This window comes from Neodiprion fabricii, chromosome 2, assembly GCF_021155785.1.
Source record: "Neodiprion fabricii isolate iyNeoFabr1 chromosome 2, iyNeoFabr1.1, whole genome shotgun sequence".
NCBI classification, from domain to species: domain Eukaryota; kingdom Metazoa; phylum Arthropoda; class Insecta; order Hymenoptera; family Diprionidae; genus Neodiprion; species Neodiprion fabricii.
This window is the reverse complement of record NC_060240.1, coordinates 15,421,173-15,441,061: the sequence shown is the minus strand read 5'-3', so window position 1 is coordinate 15,441,061 and position 19,889 is coordinate 15,421,173. Positions and strand designations below refer to the sequence as shown.

At 36.4% G+C, this 19,889-nt stretch overlaps 1 protein-coding gene, 1 long non-coding RNA gene and 1 pseudogene across 6 annotated transcripts; 2 read left to right on the top strand and 1 right to left on the bottom strand.

Moving 5' to 3' along the window:
* Positions 1-1,521: 1,521 nt before the first annotated feature.
* On the bottom strand, positions 1,522-19,100 carry LOC124175086 (elongation of very long chain fatty acids protein-like). 4 transcript variants are annotated; one of them, XM_046554968.1, is made up of 4 exons: positions 18,773-19,100; positions 3,079-3,152; positions 2,608-2,879; positions 1,522-2,185 (listed from the first exon to the last, which is right to left on the bottom strand). In XM_046554968.1, exons 2-4 carry the CDS (start codon positions 3,125-3,127, stop codon positions 1,664-1,666), a joined length of 843 nt encoding a protein of 280 aa, XP_046410924.1. In that variant the 5' UTR covers positions 3,128-3,152; positions 18,773-19,100; the 3' UTR covers positions 1,522-1,663. The 4 variants fall into 4 exon arrangements, with proteins under 4 accessions (XP_046410924.1, XP_046410925.1, XP_046410926.1 ...); XM_046554969.1 differs by having other exon boundaries at positions 18,810-19,100; XM_046554970.1 differs by lacking the exon at positions 18,773-19,100 and adding an exon at positions 17,858-17,902.
* LOC124174591 lies at positions 12,339-18,821 on the top strand (annotated as a pseudogene).
* On the top strand, positions 13,043-17,795 carry LOC124175089. Of its 2 annotated transcripts, none has more exons than XR_006869086.1 (3): positions 13,043-13,324; positions 14,698-14,978; positions 15,424-17,795. It is a non-coding gene; the product is annotated as an uncharacterized LOC124175089 (long non-coding RNA). The 2 variants fall into 2 exon arrangements; XR_006869087.1 differs by having other exon boundaries at positions 14,698-15,185.
* Positions 19,101-19,889: the final 789 nt, after the last annotated feature.

The window sequence follows — 19,889 nt, the reverse complement described above, 5'->3', positions numbered from 1 at the left end:
AAACGGAAATGCTAACCAGAATTGCGATTGGTTCTCGTAACTTACGCTTCTCGGAAAGTAACGCGTCATGGGGAACCGGTACTCTACGTAGCCGAATGTGTGAAGCCGAATATATGAAATATTATATACAAAATGGTGTTGAGTTTTTTGAGGTCATGTTGACCTGACACCTCCGTTTTGTCCTACACGCTTGCTGTACTAACACACGTACACTTGGGGCAATGAATCTGAGCTGAGACAGCAAATTTTTGAAAATAGACGGGGTCGCTGATTACGAATCTGAAATCAGATTTTGAAAATTCAAGCTGGCGAATCCATTTGGCGGATAAAAAGCTCAAATCTGACCGAATTCAGTTAAAAAAGTTTTGGTCCGCCATATTCGATCCGCCATCTTGAGTTTTGAAAATCCGATTTCAGATTCAAATTCAGCGACCTCAAAAACTTTCATCTACGTACTTTCGTTGGAATCAAACGTTTCTTTGAATTCACGTGCGCCATATTCGATTTGCCATTTCGAATTCTGAAAAACTGAGTTCATATTTGGATTCTGCGCATAGAAATACATGAGAAACGTACTTAATTTAGTCGAAGAAATTTTTTCGTTTGCACAACTGCTATTTTTCACAATTTTTAGCCATTTTTAGAGATTTTTTACAATTTAGTCAAAATTTTGAGGCTGTACGAGCCAAACGGACCCCAGATTTGGATTCAGCGCATCAAAATACATAATCCTAGATGGGTCTGGTCAAATGTACAGACCACTTATTTTTTGTGTACCGGTGTGATATTTATTAATTATTGATTTTATGAAAAATTATATCAATTTTATAGTTGCTTTTCTGTCTATCTATTCCTATCCCGCCACTCGCTATCGCCTATTTCCCACTTTTCCGTATTCTTGCACCTTTCCTACTTTCACACTTTTGTGTCGGACAACACAGCTATTCCAACTTCCATCAAACATACGTCTAATCTGTCAGCTTCTATTTGATAAATATTTACACCACTAAAACTAATTATTACTTCCACTCTGGATTATAATTTTTCAGATAAACTGAAATTTTATTTCAATAATTATTTATTGTACGTACAAACGTTGTTAATCAGTGTCAGCGTATTTATCAATTTTCATACATGTAAAAAAATCATTTAAGAATCATTTATTCTATTACATAAATGAATGATTATATTCACCGTGATTACTAATTTTCCAGGTAATCAGAATTCCATTATCGATAATTACTTATTATACAAAAATTATTTATGACCGTCGGCGTAATTGCTGATTTTCATAATAAGTGGGCGTACATTTTGAATAATTACAAATTTTTTCTGTAGCCGAAAAATCACACACACTCATTTTATTTTTGAATTACCCTTATGGAGAAATCAGTGCGCATGATAGGTTTTGCTTGTGACGAAGAAACTTATTTTTATATTTTCTTTTATCTCTATATTTTTTCACATTTTTCTTTCATAATTTATTTCACGATAATGTACAAAAGTCTTGACTGTATAATAGTTATTAGATACAAAATATGAAGCGTTCAATTTAGAAAACGCACATAGCTGAAGCTATCATGAATTTGTCGCCTTGACTACAGAAACGGAACTGTCATATTTATAGCTTGCATTGTGAAAAATGGACCTTAAAGTGCAATTTTTAGTCGGATTTTCGACCAGTGAGGGTATGTCTCGATAGACTTCTGCTCTCGACTTCATTGGTACTACTTTTAACATAGTTTGCAATGTAAAAAGATGTGAATAGGTAGCAGAATAAAATACTATTCAACACCATCAAAGCAGCGGGAAATTTTGGCACATCGCAATCAATGACAAACACTTGCACAGTGTGTAAACCGACAACGAGAAATTGTACTATTTGCATTATTGTTATATACTTTTTCCAGGCCATTAAGGATTTTTGCATTTCCGGCCCAAATGCCGCTAGCATGTAATAGCTGTACATAAATATGTGAACAAAGCTGTTCAACAGCCCCATAAACGTCAGATGACCTACACCGGCGTAATAGCGAACTCCGATCCAAATGTATAATGGCATTGAGGCATGATGATAAAGGTGAAGAAACGTGATTTGACGCTCCTTTTTCCGTAGTACAAAAAACACCGTGTCCAGGAGCTCGGTCAGCTTGCACAGGAAGTAAAAATGGGAAACTCTGGCTACCTGAAAATTATCAATGTACCGTCGACATGGAAATCAATTCAAAATCACAAGTATACACTAAAAAGTCATGTCTCAAGTTTGAATCGCACAAAGTCAGTTAACCAGTGAAAAAAAATAAGCTAGTTAAGCTCGGGAAAATTATGAATTCGACTAAGAAAAGTTTGAGCAAAAGAATCAATTTCTGTAGATCATGTTCCGTTGTTCAACTACAATCCGAACGGAATAATGAAATCGTCAGAGTGAGCCGTACATATTACTGATGGACTGCCGGCATAATCACCTTCACTCAGAATTATTATTCCGAATGGAAATCAATCAGCACAATGTTGTCGCCTTTCACCAATGTCATTAGAAATTGTAAATTGAAACGAGTCTTGCATGAGCATTGAATTACTACATAAATTACACTACATTGTACTCACTAGCATTGCTGATGGTCTCTCTGAATAATCCACCGGTTGACACGTGTAGCTAAAATCGTACCACCAGCCCATCATCAAAGCCTCTTTGAATACGTAAATACTGAGTAGAACTTGAATACAGTTGTATACTATCAGAGTCTTGCGCAAGGTGTAGGGCTGCTTATTTTTCATATATTCTTGGCCTGCTGAACCGCAGAAGTAAATGTACGTCGCAACTATTGTAATCACGGGCCATGAGTCGGACATTAAAAACAACCTGCTAGTTCTGGGATCTAGAAAAAAATTTTAAACCAGAGTTTGGAATTAAGCTGTAACACGATCATCGGGTGTGAAAATTAGAGGTCAGAAGGCAGAACTGTAAACTTTTTCCGGTACCGGAGCATCGATCGAAATTTTTTTTTTTTTTAGTTATAACAGTCCCTACAATCATCGCTCATATAGTAACAGCAGCCTTTATTTTTTTCGTCATACCCGTGTCATTGTATTTAGCGTACATCCACTCCAATTGTTCAGAAAGCATTTTTCCTCGTGGTGGTGAACGTTGGCTGAAAAATAAAAACTTTTGTTAAATATTTATCAGTAGAAATAAGTGACAGAGTGATAGCAAACTAAAACTTTATATACAGAGACCGATTGATTGGCGCTAAAATTTCGTAATACTGTAGAATTATATCTAAACCGAAGCGCATCGACGGATAAAAATAGCCGATCGTTCCCAGACGGAGGTCAACTTAAAATTCGTCCAAGTTTTTCGCATACCGGAACACTGATTCATGCTAAATGTTGGGTACTGCTCGTAACTATAATCATACGAGTATCCAAAAACATTGTGTATTCATTTCTAATTCCTGCCTGTTTATCAAAGATATCGAAATCGATGGAAAAATTACACTACGTTAAGTGCTTAAAAATAATGAGAAAATATATTTTTTCGAATTTTTCAATAGTCAGTTTCCATAGCATTTATTTCATCGAGATACCTACACTGATCTACCTTCTTTCAGAACCCGTCTAACCCGGAAGAGCTGACCTCAGCTTTTTTTGTATGAGAACCGCGTTTACGAAGAGGTGCGAAACGTGATTTTATTACACGCGTGTGGTCTGCGTATCGTGCGAGCGCAAATATCCTTTCAAATTTTCAATGTTCTTGCACTATGAAACTGGTAACCAATGGGAACAGCAACGTAGCTAAGTGAATGAACCAAATATATTTTTGTACATCGTAATATGGAAGATCAGTGTCGATTGCAGGGTTAAAGATAGAAGGCCTTGTAGAATTGGTAAGAAACAAAGAGGACCAGATGAGTTTCTAATTTATTTTATTAACCTGCGGTTTCTACTGTTTTTCTTTTTTCCTTTTTTTCTGTAGATAGCAACTATTCACCCATTATCTTCTAGTTTTCTATGATACTAATCAACTTTCTTTGTATTTGAATTTTTGATAATTGTCTTATGATGTCAGTTTTAACTGTGCCAAGAGGTGCAGATGTTACAAAAGCAGTTCTAAGCAAGTTTAATTTACTCATGACGAGCGATTAAAAATTTTTTTAAAAACTCACTCTTGTGAGAATGGAATTGTTTGCGAAAAACTTCGAGTTTACATTTTCCGATTCGGAGGGAAAAAAGTTCACGGACAAATGAGTATATCACGTATTGATAAGGAACTAGAAACCCTGTTTTATATTGTCGATAGAAGCGCTCACTTTTAGAACCAGCAGAGCAGTAGTAACACAATGTGAAGTCAATGAGAACAATGAACAAACCAAAATATCGGCAGGTGATAATAAATCAGATACAAGCCGAAAATGGAGCAGTTAACTAACCGGTGAAAACTTTTCGGACTTCTCTTTTTTTCTATCAACCGCTAAAAACGGATGAACTTGTACAAACGCGCGCGAGTTGCGTGCCGAGTTAGGTATTTGTCATCTTATTTCATTTCTATAAAGAAATAAATATGCAAATCTTACTGAGTACTTCTTTTATTTATTGCTACTATCGTGCGTAATGCCAAATAATTCGTACAAAATTTGCATCGATATTATAACGGTTTTCAGCCAGTATCACGGAATTTCTTACTCTGTAGAAAAATAAAAATTGAGAACGCAAAACTATGTAAATAAATTCATACCATTTTTGAAGTTATACTTCTTTAGGCGCGTTATGAAAAACTGATGAGAGTGAAATTTCAAGATGCGCGCGCATCACTAACACAAAATTAACAGGATGAAGTTGCCCACTCAACCGAATTCGAGAGTGAAATTTCAAGATGCGCGCGCATCACTAACACAAAATTAACAGGATGAAGTTGCCCACTCAACCGAATTCATTAAGTCTCGAAAAAAAGCTAATGTTGGTACGTTTGTCGCCTCTGATCACTGTTTTCATATTTATTTATAATATTTATCCACATGGTTTTAGTTTTTACAGTCACAACACGTGTTTTATTTTCATACAAGTGCCAATTCTATATGTGGCAATAAAATATATTCAGTAGTGATTTAAATTGAATATTTGGATTAATATTATTTACTATTTGTGAATATTAGTGAAAAAATTTTGCTAAAATACTTTTTCAAGTGCTCCAATATAATTGAGGTTAGTTATCCGTATGTATTATTTATTGATATAAATCAAAATATCATTATTTAATATAATTGATACTAAATATTATTAAATTATCAATGTTGAATATTTATTATTTAATGATGCCAAAGAAGTATAACTTCTCACGCGCGTACATAAGTACAGGCAACCATTTTTTTCTTTCTTTTTTTTTCACCTTTGCGAATGCCCAAGATTACGAAGGGCAAAGTATTGAATTGCGAAAATACGGAAGAGTCAAAAAGTCGACTTTTCAAACGTCAGATTCGTGCCTTCGTCGAAAATCTACGAATCGGAATTTATCAACAACGACTGATCAAAGACTCGAAAGGTCGAAATCTCGAAACCCGCCAAAGACAGAATTGCCAAAATGCCGAAAGATTGGATGACGTCAGATGCACATATATTCTCTGCAACACGCCGCACGTCTCCAAAGACTATAGTGGGTCTAGGATCCTAGACCCACTGTACCGATGACCGGTGTCTAGTGCATATAGCATGAGTCTATGTAACTATGAAAACCGTGTTGCGGGTTTTCGACTTTCCGGCCCATCTGCACTCCACGGATCGTAATTTTGCTCTTTCGGAATTTTGACTTTTGACAGCTAATTTTTCCGAAGTATCAGACGCTCTCAATTTATTATTTCGGAACTTTCATTCTTCTATGTGTCCACAATCTGCGCTTTGGTCATTCGGAATGCCGACTGTTCTGAAAATAAATTTTCGGATAAGAGAACGTTCGGTTAAATAAACTTTCGAAAAAAGAGTTATTCTGCCTGATGATCTATCGAAAATCCCAACTTCGCTACGCTGATCATTCGTTGTTTTAAAATTCGTATGTGGAAAATTTCGGGCTTTCGATCAGTCGACTTTTCGGTCTTTCAGGATTTTAACCCCCGTCCAACTAGTTGGCCAATTAAGGGAGACTCTGTCCTTGAAATTTTCAAAAAATCAATTTTTTTTTTTTTACTACGGATTCTTAATCTACATGTAAGTAGAAATAAATCTGTCTAAGCGTTTTCCGGATTTCGAACGTTTACGATATTTTAAACTCGTTTGAAGTCGACACGGTCAGCGCTCCTTGACCGTCTCAGCAGAGGCAGGTGACCAACGCAACGCAGCAAAAAAGGTCCGAATTGAGCAGCGGGAGTTGTTAGCGGCTCAACATGAGCAGCTAGAAGAAGAGGAGGGATGCCTCTACGGACCAGGCATTGCCGATTAGCGGTAATTATAAACACATTTGTGTAAACACATTACACAACTTTAAACGCGTGTTTCTCGAAAACACGTTTTTAAAAATGGCTGACATTCTCCTGACCGCTGTAATTAACATATCGACCTGAAATTTGGAGAGCACACTCAGAAAATATGTCTTCACGGAATGACGGATCGTTTTTTCGATAGATACATTTTTGCATTTATTATTTATCTTTTTATGCGAAAAATAACGCGAAAAATCGATTCTTTTTTTTTTTTTTTTTTAATTGCCGCCATTTTCCGAAATTTGTACTAAACGAAAAACCCATCCGTCATTCCATGACCAGAGGGTCACACATTGATAATATGCTTGGAATTTGTGTTTCAGATCAACAAAGAGGGGGCGGTGACGTCAGCTTTTACCTCCCGCGATTTGAGGACTTGTTTTCGCGGAGCTGCAACGGCCGCCATTTTGGTTTGTTTTTTTTTCAAATAAAAATTTTTTTAACGTTCTGTATATCATGAATAAAAGCAGGAAAAAAAGCGCATTCAAAAAGCTTTACTCGTTTCCTTTAAAAAAAAATAAAATGTAAACACCTGAAATATGGCACTCCAAGGACAAAGTCTCCCTTATTAGTAAATCGAACTGTATCGTTTTGCGTCTGGCGATCTTATTACTGCGTTACACTAACAGTGCCGTACTGTGCTCACCGAATGAAAACAATTTTTTAACGATCACAATACATGAAAAAACATACCGCGAATAGGTTGCTTGATGAAACTTGATATAGGATCCCTTAATTAAAATTAATGCAATGAATGCTTTTTCAACTATTTCACTTATGTGTTAACCAAAGTAAATCAATGTTTATTGAGAGTACGAAGCCTAAGGAGTCAAAAAAATATTTGATGAACGTGAATAAAATGCTTATCGTTTTCAATGCAATTTTCGGGTACTTCGAAAATTCATAGTTCTTATGATGGCTCGATTCCAAAGTTGAAATTGTCAAGGCCTTTCCTGAAAATTTTTAGCAAATCGAAGCTCAAAGAAAAAAGTTACAGCTATCTAAAAATAACGATTTTTCAATAATTGACTGGCTTTTTGTGGCTATATGTTAAAGAAATAGAAGCAATTAATGAAATGTAGGGCAGATATCGACGGAATTAGACCTTAATGAAAAATATCATCAGTTAGTCAATCCTTTGTATTGAAAACTGTAGATCTGAGAGCCTTTCAAAAACAGGTACAAGTTCGCTAAAACAGTGACTCAGCTAGAAGCTCCCCGCCAAGCCGGATTTGAGTTTGAACTGAAAATATATTTCTTTCTTGAAAATAGAAGGTCAACAGAGAAGAATGCCGTTTCGAACGAGTCTCTCGGTTAATTAGAAGCTAATATGTCAATTTCTAAAATAGACTAAAAAATCGACTTTGTTTAAATTTCAAAAATTTCTCCCAGCGGCCAAATTTGAGCGTACCTTTTTCGACACTCTGATTGAATTAGAACAATCAAGCATTATTCTCCAGCCGCTTGAGCGACATTTATCGCACCATACATTATTTCATTCTCGTATTCACGTAACAACCATTTCCACCCCTCCTAGAAAAAGTCACGTACGCTTCACAGTATTAGATTTAACATTGTATCAGATTAGGTAATAGTTGCAACTGCAGGCTCTTGGATCCTCAAACCCAACAAGAAGCCACGTCTATCGTCTGTCGAGTTACGAGGCCCATGAACCCATATTTGCCCTTTCGAGCAGAGTAGAATTAAAAAAACTTCATTTTTACCGGCCTAAGTCTCGTGCGAATTCGTCAAACCGAGCATTCAGTTTATTCTTTTAACTGCAAGAGCCTCACTATGTTCTAAATTCCAATCCTTACTGTTCTTTACTGAATCTCATTATTTCGCGAGTAAACATTTTTATGATAATTCCATTTTCCGCAATCAAATCAAGTTCTGCCCTGATTCAAAAGGAATCAGGTAGTATTGTGTGTTCGTTTCAAACCAGTGGTAATTCAGTCGTTTCGTATTATAATTAATCGCGAGTGAAACATTTGAAGATTTTCGAGCAATACCTTTCGGCAATCAATATCACTATTCAAATTTAAAATTCACCAAAACTAAGCGGCTGAACAAGAACATCATCGTGTCATTTTCATTTATCTATTCGACTCCGACCCCGAGGTAAGGCTCTCGTCCAGAAACACCACCAACAATGACCTAAACAACCCGCCAGCTCTCAATCTCGCCGATCTTCGCATCTAAAGAGAAGTCGATTCCAGTAAAAATTTCAAGTCAATCATAGTTCTGTGATATCAATAACGGTGAGGTTGCTCCTGTGACAACATGCGTAGAATTTTTGTTCATTAACCTGAGGCCCAACGCGTCACGCATTCAGAGGGATCACCCTCCTGGCCCAGCGATGTATAATTATTCGTAATTTAAAATTTAGCCCGTGCGTGTGATCCTACAGATCAAATGATCCATTTCGAATGATCACCTATCTCGTTTCATTATTATACATTAGCCTCAACCATTTGAACAACTCACACAGCCCTGTTTAGAACGATAACAAAACGATCCTACATATTACCGGCTTATCGCAAGGTAGGTCTTTCTTAGTTTTTAATTTTCATTCATTGTCGCGCCGTGGAAGCATCTTTGATTATTTGTAATCGTTTACTACCACCCCTCAGACACGTCTCACACCCACCTAACATATCAATGAACCTCGAGTGTAATTGATTTACCTAATGATTTAAGTAGAAATTATTACCTTAAAGGGGGACTCCGATGAAATTTAGTTAACAGCGAGTATTTTGTTTTTGAAATGATCAGAAAAGATGTGATCAAAAATTCCTTCCAACAATATTTAGATTACGGTAGTATATTTTCTGAAAAGAAACGTCAATCTTCTGGAATCGAACTGTACACGCAACAAATTTTCGGCAGTGATGCGTTGGAAATTTTCTGCCAAAAATTAACCGATTAAAACAGGTGGTTTGAAGGGAAGTATTCAATCTTTAAAATGTTACGATGGGCGACTCAGGTCGCCATTATTATGCAAACTGTATCAGTTGAAACTTCAGATTTGACTTGATAATTTCCAGGATTCTCTTTACAGTAGACCCAGTCATACAAAAGTGGTTGGATTCGTTGTTTTCGTATGCACCAACTACTATTCTTAACAGATAACTACGACTCGAGTCCGAACACACCGATGCACTCGCGGCTATTGCAGAATCAATCGGATCTCGATTGTACGGAGTACGATTTGCGGACTACCCCCCCCCCCCCTATAACAAGGGTGGGGATAAGCGGGATCTATGGTGGAGGTCTGAAGTAGCGCCGGTATTGGTTCTCCAGGACCTCGATTCTGCGGACATCCGATTCAGAGTTGTCCGTAGAATTGAGATCCGACCGTATGTACTTATGTAGTATATCGCGGGGATAATGACTCGTTGGATTGACGCGTCAATAAGTATTCCAAGGTTAGATTCGACGGTCATGGGTTATGAGTTATTAATATATATTGAGATTGAGTTTGTTTCGCGCTCGGCCGACTGTGGCGCTGTAGGTTTCTCTGTGTTACCAACGTAACTGTCCAGTGTACAAAAATTAGCCGTCTCAGATTCACTGTCCCAAAGTGTACCTCCACCCGAAGAGTAATCTCTCAACGTAAGCTTGCTTATACTTGTCCCTTGGTACTCCCGTACTCGTGACTATACTATCACTGCTCAAGATGGTGATACCGTAGGAATAAGAGTTGTTTGGATCTTTTAACACTGTATACTTCAGTGACGTAGCTGAGTCGTTATCTAGTTTGAATATTGCTAATGGGCTGATGGAGAAACGCATTCCGTAATTGCCGACTGGTATTTGCACAGCCGGCACATACATTTGCCACTAATCAGAGTGCGGGAACCGGGTCACTGAGGCATTATTATGATGATTGTTCTAACCCACTGGCGTCTTGGAGGGCCCAAGGGCTTCAGATTTAGACGTCCTGAGTGGCAAATACAGCCAGTGACTTGAGAAAGAGAAGGGAAACATGCATTGTCGAGTTATGATCTTTAGAAACAGCAAGTACCACCCTAAATCGTCAGATTATTAGCAGAATTGATGGGAAAAACGGTTGACAAAGCGCATTAATTACGAATAGACTAGCGTATGAACATTTTATATTCAGTTACCAATAAACGGAAACGACGAGCACTCTTGAATGTGGTTTGTTGATTATTGACCATTCATTACAAATAAAGTAACAATGGCAGTTATTGGATTTAAACCTGGGATAGTGAAAATATCTTCATATTTCTTATAAACTCCAAGCGATGAAATACTGACCCTTATATTAATCGTACGAAATGATGTATTATATATTTATAAATTATCACTAGTAAAAAACAGTCCGGTCGTTTAAGCGCGCTAATGAAACTAGCTAATAACTCGGTAATATTTTTCCTCAAACCACCTTCCGATTTCTTTAAAATTCTTCATTTTATTACAACATAATTATAATAATACTTATATCACATGCTTGACTTTGATAATTATTGTCGAATAGCGGTATTTATGATACTTAGAAAGTCTGAATATTTCTCATTAAATTCCGAAATGCAAGTCCTGAGTCATTAGTGCTGAATGACATGCATTGGTATTGATGTGACATTTCTATTTAAAGGCAAATTATTGACACTATGATTGTTACAAAACCAAACCGAGATATCGTCATAAAAAGAAAAATTTTTTCAATTTATTGCTCTAAAAATCATTCCTTCTCCTTGTCCCTAAGTCCGAGAACAATAATAAAAAAGCTGTTCATTTCAATTACAATTATATTATTATTGACTAAATATTGCTAAAATATTCGAAAATAAGTTTTAATTGTAAGTCAAAACTTTTACTGCACTACGACAAATACATAAAACGGATGATCAATTTCAAATATACGCCTAGAAAAATAAAATTATTCCCTCGCTGTGTTACGAATATTCGGTTTATGATCGATGAGATTTGTGAATGCAACCTTATATTTTTAAAACCTGGTAACACGCCTAATATGCCAATATGGTGGATTCTTTTCAAAACTGAAATAATTTTGCGAGTTTTACTTCAGCTGATGTAGCGTGTTTTCAAATTTTTAACAGATATATAGCAAAAAAAATGACAACATAAACGAAGTTAATCCCTGATTTCATGACTATTTTAAACTCATTTTTCTATACGTTATAAACATAAATATGGAAGCCCATTACTTTTAAACAGATCTCATTTAGTAAAACTTCGGACTTCTGCGATGAAAAATGTTTTACTCGGTGCAAAAATGTTTGTCAAAATTCTGACTGAAATTTTGGAATTCGATTAGAAATATCCATTTAAATCGCGAGGAATTTATTCAGTAAGTTTAGCTGAATCACGGAAATAATTTTTCATAAATAGATCAATTCATCCAGCAGATTACCTAGCTGGTTGATTAACAAGCAGACAATCGGCCGAGTTATTAAATAATCAAACTTGTGTTCTATGCAACCATTCCATTTTACAATAAACATCTCAGTTAAACTAAGCTTCTTGCAGTGGTTGTACTGCAGTTTGTCAATATCTTCGAAAATTTCAACTTTAACTATTGCGCAAAACTTGAGTGCTAAATAAGTTGTATTGGCAATTTTTTGGATTCTCGGATTTTGCAATATTACATGAAAAATTTGTGAAACCCATCTTTTTTATTTTTGGTTCCACTAAAAAATGTTTTCCGACGCGTTGGAGTGGTTCTTACCTGTGTACAAGAATTCTGGTATGTTTGCACTCCTAATCAACAGTTGCCTTTGGAAATTGTACTTAAAATAAACATGTTGAACAATTCGTTGAATATATTTGATCCTGTTGTGTTGCAAGATTTCATTTTCGATAAGAAATTTTTGACCCTTACGCAAAACTCTGATTACACATAACGTTATTCAAGTTTTTCTGAGCTGTTATTTGTTTAAAGAGGGTATCTTAGGATACTGGCTGAATAACTACAGCTACCGGTGTCAGCCAGTCGAGTATTCAGACACCCCATCAGCGATGCGAGTGAGTTTTATTATCTTAAAATAAGTTTTACGGGTGCTGAAGTAATTTAATGTAAGCAGGAAATAATGCAACTATTATCGCAGTACATCAAATTTCGCAAATTCAATTACGGCAATATTTGTAAAATATTTCGCAGCTTAGAAAAGAACTTTGTTTTGAAGAATATTTCGAAACTTTCCTTGCGATAATGTGAATTTTGTACAACAAAAAGTATGTGATTAAAATGACTAAAAATTTTATTGAACGCACCTCAATCGTTTTGTTATCGAAATAAGAAATCGTTGTATCAAAACAAATTTAGCTTGTTTTATAATTCATGTTTTGTTGAGTCAAGAGTTCAATGGTTGAAGCAGGTCATGAAATTTGTTGTTATAAAATTCGTTTGTACTTCTGCTGTATGTGTAGAAGTATAAACTGAAGATGTGTCGATAGTTTTTGAATATTGGTCGTAAATTTCAATTTCGATAATTTGTAACTTGGTATCAGCCTTTCTTCAGTAATAATAGGTCTGATGACAAATCTTTCTTACGTTCTTCCGTGGTGAGAAAGTTCACCGCCTAGTGGCGACTGCATTTCGTCATGGAGCATGACCGAAGGCCAGAAAGTGATTATCATATGTAGTGTGGCGCATGCAATAATAACCATATTCACAACACATTGAAATCTTTCTTTGTATAAATAGTGTTTTTCCGAAATTATACCCGACATTGGTTTCGAAAAGGTAACCTCAACAGCTACACCATCAACAATGTGTCATAAATGAATGTGGGTATGTTGGCACAGTTTATCAATAAAAACAAAAATTCCCCCGTAGACGAAACATACGAAGCGATAGCACACAGGTAAGTAATGTTTTATCATTTATATATTTTAGTATATCGTGCTGGTAAAAATTCATGGAAATTCCGAAAATTTCTTTCATGTAAAGTTTTCGAAGCTGTATTATAACCTCAAAACGAATGTAGATCGGAGTCTGCTTTACATATTATGTTTTCTATATACTTCTTCATACACAGGAGATTGTACAGAAATTACTTATTTATTAATATCAATAAGCATCTACATTTTCCACACAAATAATCTGACAGATATACTTTATATATACTTCTCGCAAAAATTAAGGGAACAACAAAATTTTCGCAATTTTTTGGTGATTTTCAACAGGCTGTATTTCAGTGAAAAATGGTCGTGCAAGAAATAAAAAAACGAAGCTTTTGAAGCTTGAAGACTCTAGTTTTTGAATTTTTTGGTTAAAAATTTTTCGAAGCACTATTAGCCATGCAATCCTTGGATAAAGCACGAAGAAAAAATTTTCAAAATTTTTTACATTTTTTTTTCGCTCTACGGGCATGGAAAAATTTTTCCGAGCTAAACCAATACATAGGTCGCATAGCCTGTTTATTCAGCTTCAAGATGCTTTTTTTTAAACCTCGATACGACCATTTGTCTTCGAGATATCGAATTTTGAATGCCAAAGGATCCTTTTTCACTCAACTGCCAATATCTCTGGAACTACTGGTCGCACAGCGAGCCGAAGGGCAGTTTCTTTTTCTGCAAAAAATTTCCTACAAAAATCTGTCATGGTTGATGTCAAAAAAAAATTTTTTCCACCTGTAGCGTTAACGTGAAAAAAGAGCAAAAAAATGTCATTTTGCCTTTTTTTGAATAATTGACTGTATCTTCGTCAATATTGGGGGGAAAGCTTAGGTTAGAAGAAAATTTTACAGCCTAATGTACCCCAAGGGTCCCCCTAAATCGGTAGATCGATCGGTTCAGCGGTTTTCCTGGACCGATTGATTGAAATTTTGAAAAAATTAAGGGAACAAGGTTTTTGTTTCTTAAGGAACCTTGTTCTCTTAATTTTGTGGTCGTATCGAGGTTTAAAAAAAAGCATCTTGAAGCTAAATAAACAGGCTATGCGACCTATGCATTGGTTTAGCTCGGAAAAAATTTTCCATGCCCGTAGAGCGAAAAAAAAAATGTAAAAAATTTTGAAAATTTTTTCTTCGTGCTTTATCCAAGGATTGCGTGGCTAATAGTGCTTCGAAAAATTTTTAACCAAAAAATTCAAAAACTAGAGTCTTCAAGCTTCAAAAGCTTGGTTTTTTTATTTCTTGTACGACCATTTTTCACTGAAATACAGCCTGTTGAAAATCACCAAAAAATTGCGAAAATTTTGTTGTTCCCTTAATTTTTGCGAGAAGTGTATAATTAGGTTTAAACGCATAGTGAATCGTACGTCGTAACATCGATGGCGGACAAAGGCCAAGAGTCAATAAAAGCTGCAGAATGTCACAAGTGTCCAGCGGCAGCTGGTATCTGCAAAGCAATACGTTTTGCCTTAAAATATGTGTGACATATCGTCAACTTAGTATCTTGTTTCACAGGTGGATACAAGCGTGCTGCATATTACCTCTCTCATGAGGATTCACCGAAGAATCATAGATCCGGCGCCTACGAAAGTCAGCTGATACTGGCAAATAACGAAAGATAAAGGTTGGAATATACACAAAATTGGGCTCTCATCGAACAATGTATTTTGTAAACAATCCCTCAGCTGCGTGATACGTGACGCAAACAATGTTTGCCATTTTGTATAACAAAATGAATTGCGTACAAGTATTTGCTGGCCTTGATGTCTCCTTTTTCGAACTGTTATTCCGAAAAGTTGATTGTATTGTATTCTGTACGAGCTAGTCCTAGGTATGTTCCGTTCGGTTTCTGTTCATTCATTCATCATCATAGAGTTTGGAAATTTTTGTGCCACACAACGCAAGCTATAATGTCGGCAGATAATAATTACTTGAACACTATTCATGGTTCGATATATTCTTCGAGCCGTAACTTTGAGTGAAAACATGTATGAAATGTAAAGTACTCCGTTTTACGTAATCATTTTTGTGTCTATCTTGAACATTGAAACATTCTTTTTGTTTTTTAGACACTAAAAGCTTGGACTGAATCAGAATTGATGTGACCTGCCCATGGAGTGCTACATAGTTTTTCAAATATGAGGAAACGACCGCAGGATCTAACACCAACATCAAGGGATCATTTCCTTGAGGAATCAGTTAAAATTCATTGGAAATCACTGGAATTCAAGATGTACTTTAATATTGAAAACCTCTTGGTAATCAGTAATATGCCGAACATCTTCAAACGTTCAGGAACCACTTGAAGACGAGTGGAAATCAAACTATTTTTCAATATTGGAAATCACATGTGAATCGTTGATGATTACGGTCTCCTTTGACCGTCATCGCAGAGAATCTGTTCTCAGATTTCTTGGTACAACTGTAATGTGCATCAAAAGTAGTTTTGTAATATGACTTTAGAACGATTTGAAGCTTTTACACATTCAGAATTTGAAGTTGACTCTATCGGCAAAATTATAGTAATACTAATTTAACAGCAAAGTTTCATTCGTGTTAATTTCCATGTAATTAAACGTTGATCACTTCGAAGTAAAAGTTCACAGGATTAAAGATGATTCTTACATGTTTACACTTGATGTTGGCTAGCTTTCAACGGTAGAGTCTTGTGTTATGTGACAGTTGTTAACCAAAGTTCTTATTTCGTAGTGCCAGACTTAGCAAAGAGATTTACCTGGAATTACAATCAATAAACTTTAATCAAAAACGCAATTCGGTGTTGATATCGTGATTCCACGATGAATATTTAAATAATTACGGAAACTTGAGTAGCTTGAAACTTTGCAAATAAGCTCGATAGATCACAACTACAAGTATATATGAAGCGATGTACGTAGCACCGAGTGCTCAGTGTATCTAACATAGTCAGGTGAATAAAATCGACTAACAAAGTGTATCTTGCCAATTGTAATTGATCTTTCCGGATACAAGGCACATAAAGCTTCGAACAAGCTAGATCAGCAATATGAATATCAGCACAAATTTATAAATTTCAAGAAAAGAACTGTTTCTGTACAATATAAGCCATACAGCTCGTCATAGTGCGAATGTCATTTTTTGGTCACTAATACAATTCGTATAATACAATCAAAGAAAGTGAAGTTCATATGCTTCATAGTCGTAGGTTTAGAACTAATTGAAAATATACAAACTAGTCGTAATTATTGGACTACTTATTGGTTTGATGAACAACGTCTTGCGAAGCCTAAGTTTATTATGCTCATGTAATCGCGTAAATTTAATTATAAAGCTATAGCACCTTCGAACCAACTGGATGCTGCGATAAAACCGTGTTAAAATAACCATGATTTTGTTCCAAAACAATTTTGTGCATTTTGAAGTTATCAAAGTCTACCAAAAGTAGTTTAAACATAAGACTAAAGAACGAGTAACAAATGAATTTGTACAAAAAGAAGAGATATCCCCCAAAAAGCACCGTTGGTGCAAAAACCTTTTGCCAAGTACATTAAAAATGTGGTCTTTACCCACAAAAATACCTTCTCTGATCAAAAATGTATGCACATAACCACATCATGTAAAAAAAAATCAATTCACACACTACTGCCAAGTACATGTCTGTTGATGCACAATAAAAGCATGATTGAAACTTGACCCCTTCCACATCTCTCTGGAATCACACTGCTGACACACTGGGTTCAGACTGACCCTAAACTTATCCAACTACAAATGATAATTAAGTATGAATAAAAAATAAAAGTTTTTGGACCAAAGGTGCCTTTTGGGGGGGGGGGGGGGGGGGGGAGATATTCTCTACTTGTTTCAAAGCTTGTGGATTTCTTTTACCTGGTGAACAAATTAGTACAACCGATTCAACCAGTTACACCGAACAAGCTCCGATTAGATCAACGAAGTATGACATTCAATCGATCCAAACCTTTTATTTGCTAGATTCATGTACTTATTTCATTTCAACTACCTAATCGTTTTTGTAAACGAATGTGTGACTTGGAGGAACAATACATAAACTTCCAATGAAATGATATTTAGTTGACTCAATTCCGGCGATACGTTAAAAGATTCACTCGAATCAGTACTTCACTCGATTGCGTCAAAAAAGGATTTCGCTGGATCAAGGTATTCGCTTGACTTACTGATATTGACAACTAAATCGAAATTTTTGAATTGAAGTCATCGTATTTAGAGCAAATGAGGTATACTAGATTAAAATGAATGGACTCCATCAAAATCTATTTTGTTGGTTCAAGAATTCCTTTCCCTCCGTCCGCGTATCTGGAATATTTTCAATCTTGCACAGTAATATTGGTCAAATGTTTTCACAATATTGCCTGCTACGTTGGCAAGAATATCGATTGAAATAAAAGTCTTTGATTAAACGGACAAACTAAATAGCATATACTACTATAAATGATCAAGAATCCAATCAACAGAATTCACAATTTTCAGATAACCAGAGCCACGCACCTCTACTTCATTTGCAAGCTCATCGACCTTCTAGACACGGTATTCTTCGTACTTCGAAAGAAGAATCGTCAGATCTCTTTTCTTCATGTTTGTCATCATGCTTCGATGGTCATTTTTTGTTGAGTCGGAGTTCGTTACTTTGCAAGTGGACATCCAACGTTTCTAGGACTAATGAACAGCTTTGTTCATATTTTTATGTACAGTTATTACTTGCTAGCAGCTCTTGGGCCAGCAACCCAAAAGTATTTGGTACGCTGGAAGAAGTATTTGACAATGCTTCAAATAGTGCAATTTATTATAATCGGCCTTCACAGCGGACAAATTCTCTTCATAGACTGTCACAAAGTCTCAAATTTGTTGGCCATCCTGATAGTGTTGGACTCCTCATTATTCATATATATGCTCTTTTTGCTTTAGGTACATAATTACTTTAAACCTAACGTTGACAGTGCAAAAGCCATTACTCGTTTGGCCGATAACATCACGATTCGGAAATTTGAGTAAAGTATTATCGATGGCCACTAATAAAATTCACTTAACTTTAAATAGGCTAATTGCAAAAGACTTAACTCGACTAACTCCGATGACAAAACAATGATGAAACAATCAACTCCTGTGAATGATTATAATCGTCAAGCCAGAATTAGGTCTTTTGCAATCAGCCTCCCTAAAATTGAAAATAGATACGTATCTATTTTATTGTAGAGCAATACCCCCTAGCAACCATCAACATATATGTATATATATGTATGTATAAATGATACATGTATATAATATAAAGTAAGGTGGTCGGTGAACCATAACAAAGTAACATAAAATGAAACATTATCCTTGCATCACCGTGGGCACCACATAAATAGGCACAAATCCAATGAAAAGCATATATCAAAAAGTATATATACACAGAACACCCACATTCCGAATACATCATAAATCGTACAGCATGCAGTACCTCAGACGATTTTACTCATGTCACACACGTCACCCTTGTCGAACACGTTCAGGCTCTTCCGCACACAGGTGTTCCAGTAGCTTATCACGAACCACAGGTAAGGTGGACGCTGATGTCATTGTTGGAGGCAAAGAGTTCTAGAAGTTAGTGCCAACATACAGAAAAGACTTTTGGTACATCACCTTACGAGCCACAGGTAGAAGAAGGGTGTCGATGGGTCGCGAAGACGCGAGACATGTTGGCTTGGCTGAAAGCAGTCGAATAGGCCAGGAAGCCTATTAGAAACCTTATAGAAAGTACAGCCAAAAACATACACTCGGCAATCGCGCCTGATCAGCCACCCGGGCCTTTGTGGAAAATCGAAGATGTGTACAAGCCGCGTTTAACGAAAAACATGGCACACACAATTGCCGGGCACCACAGAAATTTTACGATCCAGGCACAAATGTACGATATTGTAGGTACGATACTGACTAGCGCACTTCGCTATCCCCACCCGACCTTCACTCCGTCCAAACCTGCGCGACGCTACGTCGGCCCATGGTGTAAGGAGTAAGGTGTGCTACGGCGCAGGTTTTCGAATGAACCAATAGAAAAGTTCCAGCAATTGACGTCAAAACAGGCGGTCAATTCAAAACTGTTGAAAGATTCAAGATAGATTAGAATGTTACCCGTGAAACGTTGACTGAATTCTTCAGTTCACGCATGGCGGAAATGTGAGTACTTTTACCTCTGCAGGTCCTACCACGATTCTTACAGCCCTTAACCGAACACTTGAACATTTGATTGAATTCGTGAAACGATGCGCGTCAACGCGATGCGTGACCCACCACGTTTGTCTATACGTTTATTGAAGTAATAGTTGAGGTTATGTTGTAATTTGTACGAGCGCATGCGCATGCGCATATGCTGTAGGCTTACTATGACTTGCCGTGACGTCAACTGGTGGAATGCGCGACTTTGTACGAAAATTGGTCCTCTATTGAGCACACCTTACTCCTTGCACCATGCGTCGGCCTCTCGCCGGAAAGAGTATAGGATCGCAAACCACTTGCGTGTGGTCCACGGTCTTACATCCAG